At 58.4% G+C, this 20,633-nt stretch overlaps 1 protein-coding gene across 1 annotated transcript; it reads left to right on the forward strand.

Moving 5' to 3' along the window:
* Nucleotides 1–17,758, forward strand: SMYD5 (SMYD family member 5). The gene is made up of 13 exons (XM_044428803.1): nucleotides 1–99; nucleotides 1,867–1,975; nucleotides 5,168–5,304; nucleotides 5,540–5,661; nucleotides 7,032–7,101; nucleotides 8,194–8,298; nucleotides 9,247–9,309; nucleotides 11,527–11,597; nucleotides 11,755–11,861; nucleotides 13,434–13,490; nucleotides 13,814–13,908; nucleotides 14,796–14,866; nucleotides 15,612–17,758. The coding sequence occupies exons 1-13, from the start codon at nucleotides 1–3 to the stop codon at nucleotides 15,760–15,762; spliced, it is 1,257 nt and encodes a 418-aa protein (XP_044284738.1). The 3' UTR covers nucleotides 15,763–17,758.
* The last annotated feature ends 2,875 nt before the right edge of the window (nucleotides 17,759–20,633 follow it).

The following is a 20,633-nucleotide window of genomic DNA, read 5'->3' on the forward strand; positions in this document are numbered from 1 at the left end:
ATGGCGGCTCCCGCCGGCGACGCGTTCGCCTTCTGCGTGGAGGCGGCCGGCCCGGCGCGGCGCAGAGCGCTGGAGGTGCGCTTCATCGGCCCCGGCAAGGTGAGCCCCGGCCCGGCCCGGCCCGGCCCGGCCCGGCAAGCCGCGCGCAAGGCTGGGCGCCCCAGCTCCCGCCTCCCCGGGCGGCGCGGCCCTTCCCTCAGGCCAGCAGCCGAAGGGCATGCGAGGAAACGTGCCCGGCGGGCGGGCGGGCCTCGTCCAGGTGCGCTGCACTGCAGTTCCCATCATGCCCGGCCGGCTCGGCCCCTGCCGACTGGCGTGGCGCACGGGCTCGTCGTGCCCCGCCGGGGCCAGCGGCTGAAGCACGTCGCGCCTCCCGGCATCGGGCGTTTTTCAGATCGGGCTCGCAGCCCACGCCGGCCGGGAACCCTCCGGGTCGCAGTGCAGCCCACCGGGCGGGCGCCCGGGCGGAGGAGCGCCGCTCTCGGCGGAAGCGGGGGAACGGGCGGCTCTTCTCGCTCCCCGCCAGGCGCTGCGTGGGAAGGAGCCCCTTGGACGGAGAGGCGCGAAGGCCCGCTCCCCTGCCGCAGGCTGGCCGTGCGTCTCAGCCCCCAAGGCCTGGATGCGGAACGGTGTGCTTGTTTGGGGGCTGAGCGGATTGGAGGAGGCGTTAACGGGCCGGTGGGGGGCAGAAAGTAGGTCAGCAGATTTTTGGACTTCGGCTCCCTCAGCACCCGCGAGCATGAGAAACGCCTGGGGGTCGGAGCCTGGAGCATCTGCGGAAGGACCTTCTTGCTGGCTGCTGCATTTCGGAAGCTGAGTCTGTGAAGACCCTTCTTGAAAGGCTGAAATGCCTTTGCACCGTTCTCTTCTTCTTGCACCCCCATGCGGGACTGGTTGTCTGTGGGTCTTGGCAGAGCAAGTTGGCATTGCTGGATCGGGGCACCAGTCTCCTTTGGGTCCCCTGCTCTGGTGTTACAACTGTGCCGGTCCCTCTGTTTTGCGTTTGCACATAGGCTGCTCTCATGTTGCACGTTTTAAGGAATTAATCTTTTTTAAGCCATTCAGAGAGCTCTAGCGATAGAAATGCCATGAAGGAGACCGTAAGGGGAATGTTTGTCAGATGGTGTGATGGGTGCCCCCTGAAACCTGGAGGCAACGTTTGAATTACACACTGACCTGGTTTGCATGATCTCCACAAGCTACAGTGAGTTGTGGCCTGTGGCGGTGGGTGGCTTTTGAATATTCAGGTCACCACCATGGCTTGCTGTGTTGTCGGAACCCAGTGGGCATGACTTGTGTGGGTGTGAAACAGCCCTCACGTAACCCTGAAATAATCCATGAGTTGTGCAAGTCCATAGCTTATCACGTCACCCAAACCCAGAAGGAACGGGTTGTGCAAGGATTAAGCAACCCACCCCTGCTGGGTTTAGAGGACACAATATTCCATCAGCTCCTATTAATGGATGGGTTACTTTGGGATCAAATAACCCTCACAGAACCCCCAAACAAGCCACGGGTAATGCGAATCTTGCTTAAGCCTTGCGCAACCCATTCCTGCTAGGTTTGGATAACATGATAAGATTTGGTCAGCCCTTGAATCTTCCAAATGCCGCCTGCTCACATAAGCGCCTGTAGTGGATTGTATTAACTCGGGGTGGGCTGCCTGAGCACACCCACTGTCTGGGGACACCAGCTGAGGAACAGCGGCTGCCGGTTGTGGATCTCACCCGAGGAATCGAGTCTCTCCCCGGCTCAGCAGGCACATTTCTTAGCCCAGAGGGATCTGCGAGTTGGGTTTGCGTGGTCCGTGATGTTCCTCCATCAGAATCCCAGGCTTGTTTTATTATATTTGTTCTCCATTTATAGGGGAAAGGACTCTTTGCAACCAGAGACATTCTTAAAGGGGAAACTATTTTCGTCGAGAAGCCTGTGGTGTCGGCCCAGTTCCTCTGGAACGCCCTCTATAAATACCGAGGTGAGGAGATGTACCCTCTTTCTTTGGAGAAAGCCTATCATTTGTTTGTTTGTTTGTTTATTTGAAGTTTTTGTATGCCGTCCATTGCTAAAGTTGCTGGTTGGCTTACAAAACACAAAGCACCCACATACAATACAGAACACACTGCATCCGATAAACAATGATAACATCAAAGATAAAACCAGTTAACTGATAAAATACCGGGAAAATAAAAAGGTCTTTGCCTAATGCCGAAAAGAATAGAGTGACGGCACCAGGTGAACCTCCCTGGGGAGCTTGTTCCACAGTCAGGGTGCCACCACTGAAAAGGCCCTTCCCTGGGCAGCCACCCTCCTGATTTCCTTGAAGGAGGGCTCCTGGAGGAGGGCCTCTGCCTCCGCTCTCAAGGGCTGGGCCGGCACATAGGGGAGAAGGCGCTCCTTCAGTATCCCGGACCCAAGCCGTCTAGGGCCTTATAGGTCATTACCAGCACCTTAACTTGGGCCTGGACTTCAGTTGGCAGCCAGTGTAAAGGATATAGGGCCAGCGTGATACGGGAGTATCTGCCGGTCCCCACTAATAACCTGGCAGCTCTGTTCTGGACCAACTGAAGTATCCGGACCGTCTTCAAGGGCAGCCCCATGCAGGGTGCACTGCAGTAGTCCAAACGGGAGGTTACCAGAGCATGGGTCACGGTTGCCAGGAAATGCTCATCCAGGTAAGGACGCAGCTGATGTATCAGCCAAAGCTGAAGGGAAGCGCTCCTCGCCACTGCCAGCACCTGTTTGCTTTTATTTATTCCTGTGAGAGTGTGTGCTTTTATTCTTTTATGCTTTCAATAATTGTGTTGCAGCGGCCTGGCAGTTGATTCCTTCTGCCAGATCATGTGGCCACGAGAACCAGGTGGGTTTTCCCGGGCCTGGGCTTGCCTAGCTGGGAGACCTGGAAAAATCCCTGCTCTGTCGCTTGGGCAGGGCAGCAGGCTGAGCTCCTAAAACCCATAACAGGCATATGGCAGTTCCCACCCATCACCTAGTCCAGCCTGCCAGAGCTCTGCACCCCTGCTGAAGGAGTCTCACTGCCGCCCCCAGTAAGAGACTGGAAATAACAGCTGTGGTTTCCGGTGGGCCAAGCCCTTTTCGCCATGCTGAGCTCGGCTTGGAAGTTCTGCTTTTGCACCCCGATTTCTATCAGCCAGTCCGGATGGACAGGGAGTTATAGCGTCAGGTATGCGTCATCTTACAGAACCCGCATGCCAGAACTGGCCTTAGATGTAGACTCTGTTCTCCGGCAGAGGTTTGCCTCCTCGAAGGTCATTTGATTTCTCCCCACCGGTGGGGCTCACACTCGCCTCACCTGGGGACCTGGGTCAGGCAGGGGCAAGAGTTGCGAGGGACTTGGCAAGCTGTGTCCACGGAGGAGTTGTGTGTGGTGTGTGGGGGGTGATGCTGAAGCAGAGTTGATGCCAGCGCCCCCGTCCCCGTCCCCATCCGTCTGGAAGAGCCGCTGGTTAAGGGAGGACAAGCCCTCCTGGGTCCCGGAAGGCAGTGGTGTTCCCCACACTTGCAGCCCCTGGAAATCCAGATCCACCTTGGGGTCCAGCTGCGTGTTCTGGGGGGGCCATAGACCCTCAGCTCAGGAGGCCCCTTCTGCGAGAACCACCCCGCAGGGAGGTGAGAGGGCGGCAGCTAGGCGAAGGGCCTTTTCCGCTGCCGCTCCCCATCTTTGGAACTCCCTCCCTAGGGAAATTCGCCTGGCGCCGTCTCCATTTTCCTTTTGGTGCCAGGCAAAGACATGCCTTTGGGGGATTTTTTTTTTTTTAACGTTTGGCCTGTATGCTGTGGCCCTTTTTATATTGCTATTACAGATGTTTTAATCTGTTGTGTGTTAATAGGTTTTTAACGTGCCTCATTTTGTTTTAATATGTTTCATGCACTGTAAGCCACCTAGGAAGGCTTGGCAGTTACAGGCGGCCCTATAACTACATGTATAATCCAGTTGGATTTCTGTAACGCGCTCTACGTGGGGCTGCCCCTGAAGACAGTCCGGATACTTCAGATGGTGCAAAACAGAGCTGCCAGGATGCTGTCGGGGAATGGGCGTTATTCTCACATAACCCCAGTCCTCTACCAGCTTCACTGGCTCCCCATCGAAGTCCGGGCTCAATTCAAGGTGCTGGTTCTTACCTATAAAGCCCTAAACGGCTTGGGACCAGGAGACCTGAAGGAACGCCTGCTTCCATATTTGCCCTCCTGCCCCTTGAGATCGGCAACAGATGCCCTTCTCCAGGAGCCCCCCGTGAAAGATATTAGGAGGCAAAGCACCCAGAGGAGGGCTTTCTCTGCGGTGGCGCCCCATCTGTGGAATGCGCTCCCCAGAGAGGACCGCCTGGCGCTGTCATTATTTGTTTTTCGGTGCCACGTTAAGACCTTTTTATTCCAGTGGTATTTTATTAAGTTTTAATATTGTTTTTTCTATGTTTTTAAGTGCAGCCAGTGTGGGTCAGTAATTTTATTTATGCTATTATTTTGTAAGCCGTCCTGAGGCTTTTTTTGCGATTAGGACGGCATAGAAATATTTTAAATAAACAAATAAATGTAAATAAATAGCCTGAAGGGAAGAACCGCTGCTTCCGCACGGTTGCCCGCACAGTCCGTCCCCGGCAGTTCCAGCTCGCGGGCAGCAGGCGACGCCATCAACTCTTCTCAAGAGCCCGGAGCGTGGCTGGCAGTTCAGTACTAAGAATGCCTAAGAAATGTGGGGTTGTCTTAGGCCAGTCAGCCTTCCCTCAGGATGGGTTAAAACGCAACGGGATGGTGCTGGGATGCGAACTCAGAGGGTGCGGAAGGCCCTGGGCTGAGACTGCTTTTCGGTCACTTGCTTCCTTTACTCCCGCCGCCTTGAAGGATGTCTGGGGAGACCTGATCCGGGCCCGGTGGTCCCGCTGATGGCTTGCTCCATTCCAAGCTGGCACTGTAGAACGACTGCGAGGGTTAACGACTTCGTTAAGGGTTGATTTTTTTTTTTAATGACCGAGGTACAGTTCTGCGCATGTTCAGATAGGATAAGGTCCTCCAGGCTGGCTGCGGCATTCTGGACACCGTGCAGCTATTTTCTGTCTAAGTAGGCACAGCGGGTGTTCACACTCGGTACAGTCATGGCTGAGATGACGCCCCCCCACCCCAATGCTGTCTCCCCCCCGCCCCCCTCCAGCCTGCGACCACTGCTTGCGAGCCCTGGAGACCGCGGAGGAGAACGCCCAGCGGTTGCTGGGGAGGTTTCAGGCCCTGCCTCACCCGGAGCAGTGCAGCATCCGTAAGGATCTCCACGAGCGTTGTCCCAGCTGCCAGGTAAGGGGGGGTGTTCTTGGCTGTGGGGGGACGTGTTTGCATGAGAGGGGCCAGGGGGGGCAAGATTGCAGCCCTTCCTCCTCAACCCCTTCCGCTGCCAAGCCCCGTCTCCGTCGCGCCCCTCACCCCCCAAAGCGTTGCGAGCCTCGCCGGCACCCAACGCGTCTTGCTCCAGCGAGCCTCCGCTCACGAGGCGCGTGCCCGCTGCTGGCATCGGTGCTCTGCTGTTCCGCAGGTGGCCTATTGCAGTGCCGAGTGCCGGCAGGTGGCGTGGGAGCGGTACCATCAGGCCCTCTGCCTGGGGCCCTCTGAAGGGGACCCCGGTCACCCGCTCAGCAAGCTTCAGGAGGCATGGAGGTAAGCGGGCCTGGCTGTGCCCAGGGCCCTCTGCCCCGTCAGGGGCGAAAGAGTGTGGCTTTTGCAGGGGCTCGATGGAAATAAAGCAGCCGGGCGTCCTCAGGCTGCTAGCAGGCGGATGGATGTCAGGGCTGAGGGCCCCTCTCTGTAGAACCTCAGGGTCCACCAGCCAGACCCGGGGGCCGTGCTTCCCAAGCAGGTGCCCCCACGTGAGCTGGACAGCGGCTCCCATGATTCCCTGTTGCCACATGGGCTGGGAATCCTGGGAGCTGCAGTCCAGCCATCTGAAGGCTGCCATCTTGGTGAAGGGTGGAGAACGCAAAGCCCCCGTTGCCAAGGCCCACACGCCTCAGATGTAGGATTTCTTTTCAGAGCAAGGACTGACGTAGCCATTCCCCACCAGAGGCCTTGTTTCCACAGCCCCATTGCTAGGTGGGTGGGAGGGTAGAAAACGTCTTGGCGGCTTCTGTGGTCACCCAGCCGGGATTTGGAAGCCGCTGCGGGTTGACCGCACACTGCCCCATTAGGGTGCGTCAGTCTCCCTCCTGGCCGCCCAGTGAGATTTACCCATTTCTGAGGAATCGGGCCGCAAGTCCCAAAAAAGCATCCTCGTTGCTTGGAATATGTTCCTGCAAAACATGCGAACGATCTTAGAGTGGCTGCTGTCCCGCCATCGCTGCTTCTAAGACAGCAGCACCATGCATCATCTAAGCTTTTCCCGGAGAAGTAGGGCTCTTGTCCTCCCCGCCTTCAGAAAGGCGCCTTTACAAAAGCAAGAGCACATTGGTTGCAACGAGCGCACTGATGTGAACGGATCGCTGTGTGTGGGATTAATCGGCTGAGATTCCTTCAGCTGCCCAAGAGACTTGGGCCCTAGCCTCACTTAGGATGCTGCCCGTACCACCAGCCGGTTGCTGCAGTGGTCAGAGAAACCTCCATCCTGCGGATCCCCAGCATCGCCACTGCAACGTTCATGCCAAACCCACAGTCACTCACCTGATGCCGGACTGCGACTCCCATCAGCCCCAGCCAGTACGGGTTGGAGTGATGGGACCTGGCGTTCAGAAAGCCCTGTGTGGTGAAGGGTCTGTTGGCGGGTAATGAGAAAGGTCTTTTCTGCCAGGAGCGGCTGGCAATCGGAAGAGCTTTAGACTTAGATCTGAGTCTGAGCTTTAGATTTAGACGGAAACCCTGGGGAGCTGTTCCCAAAGCAAGGAGGAGGGGCCGGCCCAGAGCAGAGACCGGTCTGCAGGGGGCCGGCCAGCAGGTGTCCCCGTCCTCGGAGAGCAGCCGGCGTAGGTGGCCCTTTGGACCGGGGGGGGGGTCTCATGCTGAAGGCTGCTCCCCCACCTCTCCTCTCTCGCGTCCAGGAATATGCACTACCCCCCGGAGACCGCGAGCATCATGCTGATGGCCAGGATGGTCGCGACGGTCAAGCAGGTGTGTGGCTGGGCCATGGCTGCTGAGCCAGGCAGGGGGGATTGTGGGTGGGGAGGAAAGGACTGCTGGGAGCCGTGGTTTGGCCCAGGTTGTGGTGAAGCCGTGACCGTCGATCGGGGAGGGGGAGCCGCTGCCCCACCCGCTTCTCAACACGTGTGAATGCAGCCGGCCTGTGTTTGCAGAGGTGATCCCCAAGGGGCCGGCACGGGCTCTGGCCTGGGGCCGAGGCCCAACTCTGCTGTCTCCGGCCACATGGCCATGGGCTGCCCGGCAGGGCTTCTGGGAGCAGGCGCCTGTGGACTGGAGTCGCTCCTTCCCCGCCCTGCAGCCCCTCCCAGCTGAGCCCCACACTCGCTGGGCTCAAGTGTGGAGAGAACTGCCCCCCGGGGCCCGGGGGACATCCAGGGCGGCCTCCAGGGCTGGAGCTCGGACTCCGCAGGACCTCTTGCATCCCAGGGACCCGCCACCTGCGCCTCCTGGAGCAACGCGCCCCCCCGCTGCTGCAGGCTGCGCAGGCCTGTGCTCTTCTGGAAGCGGGCATTTCCACCCGTGCCCGATCGTTTCCACAAGTTCTTCCTCTCCGTTCATGGTGCGTGCCACGCCGCATTGTGTGTGGGCAGCGTTGGATCCTGGATGCCGGTCCCTCCTGGCGAGAGCGGCCTGGAAGAAAGCATGCTCCCGAAGCAGCTGTCGCACCCGAGGTGGCCCGGAGTGCAGGAAATGGCGGAGAGGCAGCCCGCAAGCTGCCTTCCCTTCCGTTTTCTTGGGAGCAGAGAGGATGCAGCGTGTCCAGGCAGACCGAAGGCCTGCATTTCCCAGCCTGCCCCTGCGCACGGTGCCGGCAGCTGTAGGCCGTTCGTTCTCTCTCTCTCTCTCTCTCGCCTGCGTGGGATTGCTCCTTAAATCCCCTTTCCAGCCGAGCAGGTAGCCTCGCTGTGCCGCAGCTGCCGTCACCGTGTCTTTGAAGTGCCCGTTTTCTGTGCGTGGTTCCTCTTGGCACCCCCGTCTGCTCCCTTGCTGTGCTCGCACAGACCTCCGGCCCCGTCTCCTCTGCGAAAAGAGGGGGAAAGTTTCCTGTTTGCTTTCTCCTAGGCTAAAGACAAAGACTGGTGGATCACGCTTTTCTCGCAGTTCTGCAGTAAAACCGCCAACGAGGAAGAGGAAATTGTCCACAAGCTCCTTGGGGACAAATTTAAGGTCAGCGTGCCCCAGGAAAGCAAGGAGCATCAACCCGAAAAAAAGGGTCGTGCTCCACATTGCCTCACTGCAGGCGGTGTGACCCTTCTCCTCTTCATTGGTGACTTCACAACAGCCCTGCAAGGTAGCTTGGGCTGAGAGCCAGCAGCTGGGCCAAAGTCACCCAGTGAGTGTCCTGGCCAAGGGGGCACTAGGACCCAGATCTTTACCCTTCCAGGAGATGCTGAGTATTGCGCATGTGCTCTGCACATCATTTGGATACGGGGGGATCCTTTTCTGTACTTTTGGGCACAGAATCTGGGTGGCACATTTGCCGAGAAAGTGATTGTTCCTAAGAGAACCCCTCCCTGGAAGCCCTCGGTTGTGGATTTCTTTGGTGCTGCAAGGCTTTCTTTTAGTCTCTCCCTGAGGAGCAGAGCAAGGTTGGGAAACAGAGCTTGGCACCCCGGAGGCAGCCGGCTTCTCCTTTGCTCCACCAGATGTGCATTTCTCCCCATGCGGGGGCTGATCCCACTTGGGGTCGCGCAGCACCCCTGCTCGCACCTTCGCCCGGCCTTCCGTGGGCCTCCTGGCCCTGTCCTGCATTCGATGCAGGTGGTGGGGCGATTTCTGGAGTGCAGGATCTCCTGGGCTTTCTACTGGAGCCCTGAGACCCACTGACCAGCGCAAAAAGCATTTACTTGGAAGGAAAGAATTCTGAGAATAGGAACTTGTTCAGACTGAGCAGCGCTCGGCCTTTTTGCGTGGAAATGCATGTACCCTGGGTCTCAGCAGTACCTCTGGGGCGCAGGGGAAAGTCCTTTTGGAGCTGCTGGTATGAAAGAATTTGGATTCAGCAATCGAAGGGGATCTATAATAAATTGTCCAGAGACCTTTTCCCAAATCTAGACCCACCCCCTGCCTGTTCTGCTATGTGGAATGAGCTTTTTCCCTCTTGGTTCCCTGCAGGGCCAGCTTGAAGTCCTGCGCATGCTCTTCACGGAAGCCCTTTACGACGAACAGCTCAGCAGGGTAAGTCCAACATTTCTGGCCGGTTTCTGGCTTTCCATAGGGAATGGTTATGTTTTATCCGGGTGCAAACCCACTGGCAGCCGGAGGGCTCCATTCCACGCTGGAGAAACCCTCGGGCCCGCTCCCCAGTGGCAGTGTGGAACGGCGGGCAAGGAGGTGGGGACCTAAAGCCATCAAAGCTACTCGCAAATTTTAGCTGCCATTGCTTCCTTCCCCATAAATAAGCTTGAGGAGAAGATTTCGTTTAACCTTTTAAGAGCTGGGGAGAAGGCTGCACACAAGCGAGGAAACGAGGGAAGCTTTTCTACTGCCCCACAATCTCCGGATTAGCAAATGAGCTAAAAGTGATGGAACAATGAGCAGGTGGATCCATTTTCATTAGTGACTTGGATGAGAAAGTGCAGGGAACGATGATCAGATCGCTGATCTGCAGAGAACCAGACTCAAAGAGCCATCTTCTCAGACTGGGGAAGTGTCACAAGTGGGGTCCCGCAGGGCTCATCAATATTTTTATTAATTGATTGGGCGAGGAAGTGCAGGGAACGATGATCAGATCTGCAGACGGCACAGAACTGGGTGGGAGGGCTAATACCCTGGAAGGCAGGAACAAGGTTGGAGCGCTGGGCCGAAAGCAACAGCAGGACATTCAAGAGGGACAAATGCCAAGTTCTGCTCCTAGGAAAAAGAAGCCAAGTGCATCGTTGCAAGATGGGGAAAACTTGGATCAAGGATACTGCAAGAGAGAAGGCTCTTCAAATGGTTGTGGATCACAATCTGAACATGAGACAACACTGTCATTTTGTGCAAATGCCATTTTAGGCTGCATTATTGGAAGTACCACTCCAAATCCAGTGAAGAACGTTCCCCTTTACTCAGCACTGGTGAGGCCTCCTCTGGGGTCCTGTGTCCAGTTGTGGGCAGCACAGTTTAAGGAGGACGCAGACAAGCTGGGAAGGGTTCAGAGGAGGGCGACAAGGATGATCTGAGGACTGGAAAAAAAGCCCCATGAGGAGGGATTGAAAGAACTCGGAAAAAGAAGACGGAAGGGAGATTGGAGAGCCATCTGCAATTTCTTGGAAGGCTGTCACAAAGAGGATCCCTCTTCGGTCATCACAGAGTGCAAGACAGGTTGCAGGAAGCCCAAGTCTGGTTGGCCAGCAGGAGGTGCTCCTTCTGTGCAGAGGCGCTGGCTCTCCTACGGTGGAAGCGTTCGAGAGGCAGCCCTCCTCGGCCAGGGCCGCCTTAACTGGAGTCCTGCACTGAGCCGGGGGCGGACCTGCTGTCCCCCAGGCCCCTTCCAGCTCTACTATTCCGTGAGCCTCTTCTCCCCCGGGGAGGGAAATTTGCCGGGGGGTGGGGGGTGGAGTTGTGTCATCCACCTTTGCACCTCGTCAGCCTGCTGACCCGGTACAGAGAGCAGCCGTTAAGTGCGGAATTCTGGATTGAGCTGATGTAGCTCTTTGACGCGGCAGCGATGAGCTGAAGGCACTGCAAGCCGATCGCCTTGCTCACGTTTAGGTATTTATTGATGAGCTGCATTGATACACCACTCCATATCAAAACAGATTCCAGAGCCGGGAGCAGTCAAAGAAAATAACAGAACAGCGTATTACAACATGTGAAGAATAAAGCCACACATTAAAAGTATTTAAAAAACGAAAGCAGTGAAAATGGCGGGTCCGTCAAGGAAAGCTGTTTGAAATGAAGATGCCTTTAGCAGGCAGAAACAGTATTTAAAGGGAGGAAACCAAAAAGGGAGGGTTGTTTTGTTTTTTAAGCAAAAGCATGTTTACCAATAGAAGCCATGGCTGGCCAGGTGTATGGAACTAGAAATGACTTCAGCAGGTGGCAGAAACAAGTCCGTGGTGGGGCCTTCCTGCTCTCCAGGGGCAGGGAGCTGCACAGAGGGGCCACCACGGCGAAGGCCGTGCTCCACGTGGACTGCGGGTCCCTGAGGCACCACCAGCAGCTCCTCATCCGGTGACTTCACTCTTCCGCTTCCTCCGCTCCGCAGGAGCCCCCTCCACAGAAAAGGAGCCAACCGTTCGGCCGTGGCTCTTTTGAGCCCACAATCGCTGCCCCTGGTCAGATCTCCTGGCCGAATCCAGCTTAGGTCCCCCCATCCTGACCCACGTGCCGTTTGGCAGCTTGCGGGGCGGCAGGGCGGTCCGGGCCGTGGCGTGTGACCTGTGTCGCTTTGCCGTCTTCCCCCGGCAGTGGTTCACCCCTGAAGGCTTCCGGTCGCTGTTCGCCCTGGTGGGAACCAACGGCCAAGGGATCGGGACCAGGTGAGTGGTGGGGCACGGCCCGCCTGGCCACGAAAGGCTCCCCGGGGTGCTCGCGAGCGTGCCCTGCGTGTGCCTGGCCGGGAGCAGGGAGGGGGCTGGGCTGGGGGGCCGTGCGGTGCACAGGCCAGGCCCGACCAGCGCGCTCTTGGTTCCTCAGCTCGTTGAGCCAGTGGGTCCACGCCTGTGATGCCCTGGAGCTCCCCCCACCGGAGCACGAGCAGCTGGACGCCTTCATAGACCAGCTGTACAAGGACATTGAGAAAGGTGGGCCGAGCCTGGGGGCCGGGGGCGGCTGGGCCGAGCGCACTGGTGGGGGGGCCTCCCTGGCAGGCCGGGCTGCACCTCCATCATCTTGGCCAGCAGGGTCCTGCTGGTCGGGGGTGGTGGGAGCTGCAGTCCTCGCTGGCAGGGAGCTCCGAGGAGTAACTGCCCAGCTTGACAGCTGCCGCCGGGAGCCAGAAGTCCCAAGGGGTGCCGGGTGGCTTGCAGGATCGGAGCGGATGTGGAGGATGCTGAGCTGGCACGTTTGGGGGGGTGGGCTCCTGGCGGGGCGGGCCGGGCCATTGGCCGGCTCTGGGCACTGCTCCCCACCAAGTCTGGGCCCCCCCCGCAAGGTCCTGTCCCGCCCATGAGCTTTCAGGCATGGTATTTCCCCGTGTCGGTGGCCGGGGAGGGCCGCCTCCCCCGCCCGTGTGGCCCTCCGGGTCCCAGGTAGCCCGCTTGCTTTCCCCAGCAGCTCAGCTGATCGGGGGAACGATCGCCCCCCAGCCTCGCTGCGAGCAGCCTCAGGGCGGCCCTGCTGCCGGGCCAGCCGGAGGGGCTTCAGCCCGGGCTGCCTTGGCCCACTCTGGTGCCTCCAGGACCACGGTCCCCCTCTGCTGGCCGCGGTTCCCTCCCACAGGCCGCAAGATCGGTGGATCACACCAAGGACCTGTCCCGAGCAGGGTTCTGTTCCGCCAGCGGCCAGGCAGCTGCCCGCGAGCAGGACCCGAGGGCAACGGCGCCCTCCCGGCCACGATCCCTGGCAGCTGGTGGCGGAGGCACCCTGCCTCGGCCACGGGGGGCAGCACAGAGCCGTGGGGGACCCCCTGCCCTGTGAATGTGCCCGGCCCCCTTTCAGAGCCCTCCGGCGTGGCGGCCCCCGCCGCAAGCGAGTTCCCTGGTTCGGCCGCCTGAGGCGTGAAGACGTCTTTCCTTTTGTCCATCCTGGGTTATTCACGGGGCGCAGAGCCCCCAAGTTGGAAAAACGTGACAGCTGCCCCGCTCCCCACTTCCACCACACCAGGCGTAATTCCGAGCTCCGACGTCGTGCCTGCCCTTCCTCTAAGCTCTCCCAGGTCTTGCAGGCTCTCCTCCCAGCAGGGCCGCTCGGGCCCTTTCTGCAACCCGCCAAAATCCTCCTGAGAACCACGCATGGTACTCTGAATGGGGTGGCACCACGGCTGTGCGTGAGGGCGGACAGGGTGTGGTGGGCCGGTGGAAAAAGTGGTCGGGGTGTGTGTGTGTGTGTGGGGGGCTTTCAGCTTGCCCCCTGGCCGTGCTTAAGCCCCTCTCGGACCCAAATGCCACCCCTGTGCTAAACCTTTGCCCTCCCCCGTCCAAGTCGGTCATCTCCCAACATGGGAAGGGAATCCACACAGGTTGGCCGAGCGTTGTGTGAAGTAGCCGTTCCTTTGTCCATCCTGTCTGCTCCAGGGTCTCACATTGGCGGGCGGGGGACATGGCTCTCTGCTTACCCACCCTGCCTAAATCCTGTGTTTAGGATTTTAGGCTGAGAAGCCAACGTTGCCCTGGTCTCTCTCTCCCTCTCCCTCTTTCTGATTTGCTTTGATGTAGAGACGGGGGACTTCCTGAATTGTGAAGGCTCTGGCCTGTACCTGCTGCAGAGCTGCTGTGAGTCCCTGCGGGGAAACTGACCTTGGGCAGAACCCCAAGTTCTTCGCGGGATGGTGGGAAGCGCATGAGTGTCATTTGGAGCCTTCCACAAGTTCTTGCAGTGGCAGCTGCCACCACAGCCCATGTGGCAAAATGCCCCGCTGCACCTCTGAAGCAGAGCCGGCGGGGAACGAGGCTGTGCCACCCGATGGGAGTGGGGAATGGGGTGCATTTCCTCCCGAACTTGGGAGGTGGCTCAGCCTTGTTGTCGCAGGGAATGATCACACAGGCTTAGCGCCTTGATATGTCCTGAAGGTAACTCTGCTCGCTTTTTCTGGCAGGTAACCACAGCTGCATTCCCAACGCTGAGGCCTCATTCCCAGACAACAATTTTCTCCTGCACCTGACGGCCTTGACCGATATCAGGCCAGGAGAGGTGAGCGTGGCGGGACCCCTTCCACAGGTTCCTGGGGCATCCTGCATGGGTCGGCTGCCAGGACCCGACGGAAAACCGTTTGTGCAAAAGACCTACCTGGGCAAGGCCCCCTTCCTCTCCCTCTTTTTGGGGGGCAGGGAAGTGGCTTTAAATGGCAGGGTCGATAGGGCAAAATTGTAAGGAGAAGCCACTTGCATGACCCTGTTTTTATGTAGCGCAGCTTTCCTCCTACCTGGTGCCCTCTAACAGTGTTGTACTACAGCACCCATCATCCCCACGCTCTCGGGCAGTTGTACTGCAGCCAAAGCTGCTGGAAGAAACAGTTGTGGAATGCTGTAGCATATTCCCCCCCCTCCCCCGCCGAGGGTCCAGCATTTCAAAGAGAATGGAGTGGCTCATCAGCCTACGAAAAGGCCCCATTTTGAGGCGGGTCAGGGGTCTGGCTGGCTTTCAGTGTTGCCGAATCTGTGGCACCCCCGCCCCCCACCTCCCTGACCCATGGGAGTCCTGTCTGGGAGGATGGGAATTGTTTTCTAGTAGACTCGGAGGGTGCAAGTCTGGCTCGCTGCACACGTTTTCCATGCGCCTGGAGTGATCCTATCCGGCCCATGAATCGATCGCGAGCATCAGCTGCAGCGTCGGTGCGATGCGCTGACATCGCTTGCCCCCAAGCTCCAGGTCAAAGTTCGTGCTATCGTCCCTGGGGACGCCTTTTGGGGCTGTCCCCTCTGAGAAGCCTCTTTCTACGGGGTGGGGCGATGCCCTCGTGGCCACAGGGCACGTGTTCCGGGGAGAGGCCGCGCACAGTTGCGGTCGCGCTCGTTGCTCGGTGAGCCGTGGCGCGCCTCTGCCCCTCGAACCCCCGCGGCCTGCTTGCGTCCAAACAGGAGATCTGCATCAGTTACCTGGACTGCTGCCAGCGGGACCGGAGCCGACACAGCCGGCACAAGACTCTCCGGTAAGCGGCCGCGCGGCGCAGGCGGGGGAGCGTGCCTGGAGTTGCTCGCTGGTGTGCCTCGGGGAGTGTGCGGCCCGCCAAGGTTCGGCATCCTGCCCGCAGCGCCTGCTTCCCAGGGCAGGAGGGCTGGGCCTTCGAGGCCTCCGCTGCCGCCTCCCGTCAGAGGCAACCTCCTGCAGGCTTTCAGGGGCGGGAACTGCCCCAGTGGCTTTGCCCGGCCCAGGAAGAAAGGCACGTGGGTGAAGTGGTGAGGCCTCGGTGCGCGGAGGGTGTCGTGGGGACTCTTTGTTCTCGCACCCAGTTAGGATTCCGCACCCCAGTATGCATGGTAAAAATACTCTCCGGTGCCTTGGAGTGCGTTCTGCTCTTGCATCGGTTACGCCACTCCTGTAAGGTAGGCCAGCTTTGTTATCCCCATCCTGCCGATGCAGGGACGGAGGCACAGAGGGGAGCCGCTGGCCGCCCTGGTTTGCTGGCCCCACCTCCTTCGCCGCCTCGTTTGGCCTGTCGCCGGTGCCTGGCACACTGACGAGCCAACGGCTAAGGCACCTGCCCCGAGGAGCATCCAGTCTGCATTGCAGTGGTGGAACGTGGGATGGGGTGCAGAGGAAGGGCGTGGGGCGCTGGGAAGAGTGTCCCCGTGTGGCGTTGCCGGAACTGTGGTTTGGCACCGGGGGTGGGGGGCAGCCCAAGCCGGCCTCCGATCACCCGCCCGGCTGTGACGCAGGTGTCCCGCTCTCCCCAGGGAAAACTACCTGTTCGAATGCTGCTGTCCCAAGTGCCTGGCTCAAGCTGGCGATCCGGATGTGACATCGGAAGAGGAGGAGGAGGAAGAGGAGGAAGCAGACGCCGAACCCGATGCGGCCGAGCTGGAGGACGAGATGACGGACGTTTGATCCGGGGCGGCGGGGCCGGGGGGCTTCTCCAGCGGCGATGCGCCGAGAGGTTTGGGAGCAGATGCCTGGACAGGAAGCCGGCACAGCGGGATGGGCTTGGGCGGTGCGGTGGGTGGGTGCTGGAGGGACCGGAGCCCGGCGGCCTTCTCCACCTGCGGGCCCTGCTTTCTGGACACTTGGCCGCTCTTACTGCCGGCCGCGCCCCGAGAGGGATGGATCGGCTTGGACTCCCTGCCTTGGCGACTCTCCCCACCCACGTGGGCACCGTCCGCCGTGGGCAGCATCAGTGAGGCGCTTCGGACTTGCCCAGGGCGGAAGCCGCAGGGTGAGCTTGGCGTTTGGTGGCGACAGGCCTGGGGCTTCTCGGGGTCCAGCTGCCCGGGAAAAGCACCTCAAGTCGGGGGAGTGCTGCGGGGCCTCAGCCAGCCTGGCCACAAGGGCTAGCGGCTCGGTTGCCCCCTCTTCTGCAGCTCCCACTTCAAGAGAAACGGAGGTAGAGCTCTGCCGGCCAGCCCTGAAGTCCACGCAGCTCAGACCGGCAGGCAGGGGGTGGCCCCGCTCAGCAGCCGAGCAGCAGGGCCGCAGCAGGGCCACAGCAGGTGTCTGTGGGCTGCCATGCGCCGTCCTGTGGGGGCTGCCATGCGCCATCCTTTGGGTTTCTCTTTGTGTGTCGGAGAAAGTGGGTCTCTCGTTCTTGCTGCAATAATGTTTCTCTTGAAGGTACTGCCAGGGGCCCCCGGAAGCCCCCAAGAACAGCTGCCCTCCCCTACACTTTCTGCATCCCCTCACCCCCGCTCTACAAGCTGGCATGAACAGGAATATGGCTTTTGAACTCGGGTTCCTTTCTCGCGATGGCCCAGCCCTGGCCCCTCCGCCTGCAGCCCTCCAGCTCGGGGGGCTGCAGCTCCCAGAGAGCCCAGCCCATCTGGAGGGCCCCGGGCTGTGGGAGGTCGTTGCAAAGACAATTCCCTGGAAGTGGGGTGAGGCTTGGGATTCCGACACACCCTTTAGCACACCGCTATATTACTCAACGGTGTCGAACTCCACGACCAACTTCCTAAAATTCCTGCTCACAGGGACGTTTCCTTTAGCGAAGGTCCTTTCCATTGTGAATTGAACAATTCCCGTGTTCAGCAGCTTCAGCTTGCTTTAATGCTCCCTGTTGATCTGGGCTGACTGGGCGAAGGAAGAGTAACCATTGATCCGCCCCTTGAATTCTCCCCCTGCGAAGGTCCAGTCTCTGTTTAATTTTCTGCACACTGGCCAAGTTTTAAGCCGCAATCCTGGACGTGCTTCCCTGGAAGCAGTCTGGTTGCACTTGGTTGGCCTTGCTCCTGAGTAGACATCCATAGGATCACACTGTTGAGTCTTTTCTTGCCATTCCTAATGACAAAACCCTGCTGGAAAAGTAGTGGTGGGGAAGAGCGCTCAGCAGTGCCGTGGCCCTCGCCCTGTGGAGAAGGTCCGTAGACCCGCGGGGGTATTCTGCAAGGAGGCTGGAATCTCCGGCCAGCCAGCCTGCCCTCCAGCTCGGAATAGCAGGAAATATTAAACTAGGGCACATTTGCGAAGAGGAAGCTCAGGTGTGCAAAGCTCTGTAGTGCTTTGGTGCAGGAAATGTGCTTTCGATCACACAGAAAGGTCGCCAGATAACCGTGATTGGTTATTGATCACAGTTCCTGATCTGAGAGATCTGTGGGGGAAAATGCTGGATCCTGCCCTGTTTCCCGGCTGCCGGGACAGCCCAAAGACAATCGTGAACACAGCCCAGGGACTGCGCGTGCCTGGTGGGGGTGGGACGTGGAGGCCCTCGCCAGAGCAGGGGGCGGTGCATCTGGAACCCTACACAACACCCAGCCTCACATCGACAAGGACTTCGTCTCGTCAGTAGCAGAACTCTGACCCGCAACCCTGGAATTTCCCTTTATTTTGCAAGGGGAAAACACCGAACGTTTATTATACTGATGTGTCCTCATAAAGCACCAAACCTCACGCACATGCGATGCGATGCCTGCTCACTTTCGCCAGCCGGCTCTCGCGCCTGGTGGTTCTTCTGCACCCTGTCTGCGTCCTCTTCTGCTGTGCTCCTGGCTGTTTGCGTGGGACCGCGGGGTGGGCAATTTCGGAGTTGCACCTGGGGAAGGGCTGGCATTTCACGCAAAGCAACCCTGCTGGAAACACGAAGGGGGCAGCGGGATGCCTTCTTCACCGCCCTTCCAAGCTCCCGCGATATTTTTGTCGGTTTGTATTGTTATTTCACCAGCCTAGTCAGCTGCTTTGCAACTTTTGTATTAAGCTTGCTTTCCATCCATGCCTTTAAAAAGAGGTGATCATCTTGCCCATGATGGCTTCCTTCAGAAAAGTGTTGTTAGTCACGAAGTCATGTCCGACCCATCACTACCCCATGGATGACATTCCTCCAGGCTCTCCTGTCCTCCACCATCCCTGGAGTCCACCCAAGCCCACCCCCAGCACCTCAGTGACCCCATCCAGCCACCTCATCCGCTGCCGCCCCCTCCTCCTTTTGCCTTCCATCATTCCCAGCATCAGGCTCTTCTCCAGGGAGTCCTTCCTTCCCATTAGGTGGCCAAAGTATTTGAGTTTCATCTTCAGGATCTGGCCTTCTAAAGAGCAGTCAGGGTTGATCTCTAGGACGGACCGGTTTGATCGCCTTGTGGTCCAGAAAAGTAGCCCTGCTTAACTTTCTCTGCCAGTCAAGACCCTGTGAATGCCCCTGGCATCCTGTCAAAATGAATGGGATAGAAATGAGTTGTGATTAACCTGAGCTATCAGGAGTTCAGCGGGACAAAAGCAGGTCTGACCTGCTCTGGATTGGGGCCTTATTGAGCATCAGGTGCAATTTACTCATATGCTCAAACAGGAAGCCCTGCATAGCTTCTGGCTCTTGTATTGCGTTTCTGCTAAGCAAGGCTGAGGTCTCCAGTGTGTTAGCCCCACAGGCGATCTTCTTGCCCCATCTGGATCTCTTCTCCGTGCCCCACTGATGTTCATTTTATTTCTGGAAGATTTTTAAATGAAGTATTCTTTAACTGAGAAGTTGGCTCGCCGCAACGCCAGGTGCAGTGCCCTCTCTCCGTGCGCTTTGCTCCACCTTGGCCCGAGATGCACGTACTTGGGCAGCGGCTTCTGTCGAAATTGGTGTTTTGTGACCAGCCTCCCATCCTCCCCCGTCAGCCATTGTGTGAGAGTGCCCACGACACACTGTCTGCAGGGTTCCACCCGAGTCTGCCTCCTGAGGAAGACAGGCACATGTAGGAGAGGTATCTGTCCCCGTGTTTTTGCAGGCTGGGGGATGCCCGCTTCCCCGCAAGGCCGCCTTTGCGAGGAAAGATCATTCCCCCGACCAAAGGGAGAGCAGGTTCCAACTGCAAAATGAAATTGGGGGCACTTTCTGTGAGAGAGTGGGAAAAACATGCGCAGCAGGACATCAGTGCATTTTGAACCAAACTCTCTTTTGTCTGAAAAGCAGGGAAAAACCTGCAGATGCTTTGTTTTTAATCATTCCTCTGCACAAATAGTGCTGTGCCCCACATCCGGGACAGCAACTGCCCCACGGCCATTGCCATCTGTCATCTCCACCGATGGCCACCCTAGGAATGAAAGCACCCCCCACCACCACCCATGACCACATCTTGATATACATGCAAGTAAACGTGGGAGGGTATTTAATTTTTAACGTCACAACACACACTAAAAAAGCCTTTTCAGACCTGGCAGCACTGCAGACTGACTACAGCCCCTATCATCCCCAGCCAGCACAGGCGGTAATGGCTGCTGTAGTCCAGCACACCTGGTGCCAGAGGAGGCTAAAGAGAAACGTGGGCTTGTACATAAGTTTGATTTTAATGCTGCTCGAAGGAGCCGGCGGTGGTCTGTCCCTCGCTTCCGCTAGAGTTGGTCTTGGCCGCACGGGTCGGGGAAAGTTGGGAATTGTATCTTGTGGAAGGCTGCTCTCAGGTATGTTCTAGCCTGCAGTGCCAGTGCTGGGGATGATGGGAGCTGTAGGCCAAAGGACCTGCAGGGCTCATGCAGTCTGCTCCCGTCCTACAGGGATGTCCAAGCAATATGGATCACCACTGATACAGGGACCACGGTTTGCCTCCTGCGGGAAAGACGCCAAGTTGGGAACACGGGTCGCTGGAGACCCTGGCAGTTAAGCAGCTGCAATGTGACAGCAACTCCCAAGAGTCCCAGCTTTCTTTTTCCTTTCAAAGCAATCCTCTAGTCCTCATGACTCACTGAGGGGAGGTCCACAAAAACCCTTTGAAAACATGGCTCCAGGAGGAGGATTTTCAGAAGCCTGATGCTGGCTGGGGATGTCACAACCCTACAATCGGCAAATATTTGCACAATTTCCTGGGCCTAACCCATGCCGTACGGACCGTAGGCTGGAGAACAGAAAAGGGCTGGCATCTTATTTCAACCGGTGGCCAAGTGCAGCGATCCCTTTCTAGCAGCTCCCGCCTCCCAATGGGTCTCCCTTGCCCACTGGGGACCTAACCATCCCAAAAGTCTCTGCACTGCAACCAGGTACCTTCTCTTGTTCCTGTAAGAATTCCTTTGTCAGCAATTGCTGTGAGGACTGAGGGGCAGCAGGGAAGCCTGGGGGTGGGGGGAGCAGCAGGGGACCCCCATGTCCCTGCTAGTAAAAACACCCAGGAGCTTCAGCGCTGCATGGTAGGCATGTCATGAGCAGAGCCGGGGGTCAGACTAGATGGCCCAGGAGGCCCCTTCTGACTCGCGCTGTTTCGATGTTTCTAAGTCCAGACTCCGCTGCCCCCTGGCTGGACACCCCGTCACTCCTCTGGACTCAGGACAGCCTGCCATGGCCCACAAGCTCCACAGACGCA

This window comes from Varanus komodoensis, unplaced genomic scaffold, assembly GCF_004798865.1.
Source record: "Varanus komodoensis strain SLA01 unplaced genomic scaffold, ASM479886v1 scaffold2, whole genome shotgun sequence".
Taxonomy (NCBI): domain Eukaryota; kingdom Metazoa; phylum Chordata; class Lepidosauria; order Squamata; family Varanidae; genus Varanus; species Varanus komodoensis.

What these genes read in the sequence shown, in the direction of transcription:
- SMYD5 (XM_044428803.1), top strand. Translation starts at nt 1, where the DNA reads ATGGCGGCTCCCGCCGGCGACGCGTTCGCCTTCTGCGTGGAGGCGGCC. An exon ending in GCTTCATCGGCCCCGGCAAG is followed by an intron (nt 100 to 1,866) that starts GTGAGCCCCGGC and finishes CTCCATTTATAG; the next exon opens with GGGAAAGGACTCTTTGCAAC. An exon ending in TGGTCGCGACGGTCAAGCAG is followed by an intron (nt 7,102 to 8,193) that starts GTGTGTGGCTGG and finishes GCTTTCTCCTAG; the next exon opens with GCTAAAGACAAAGACTGGTG.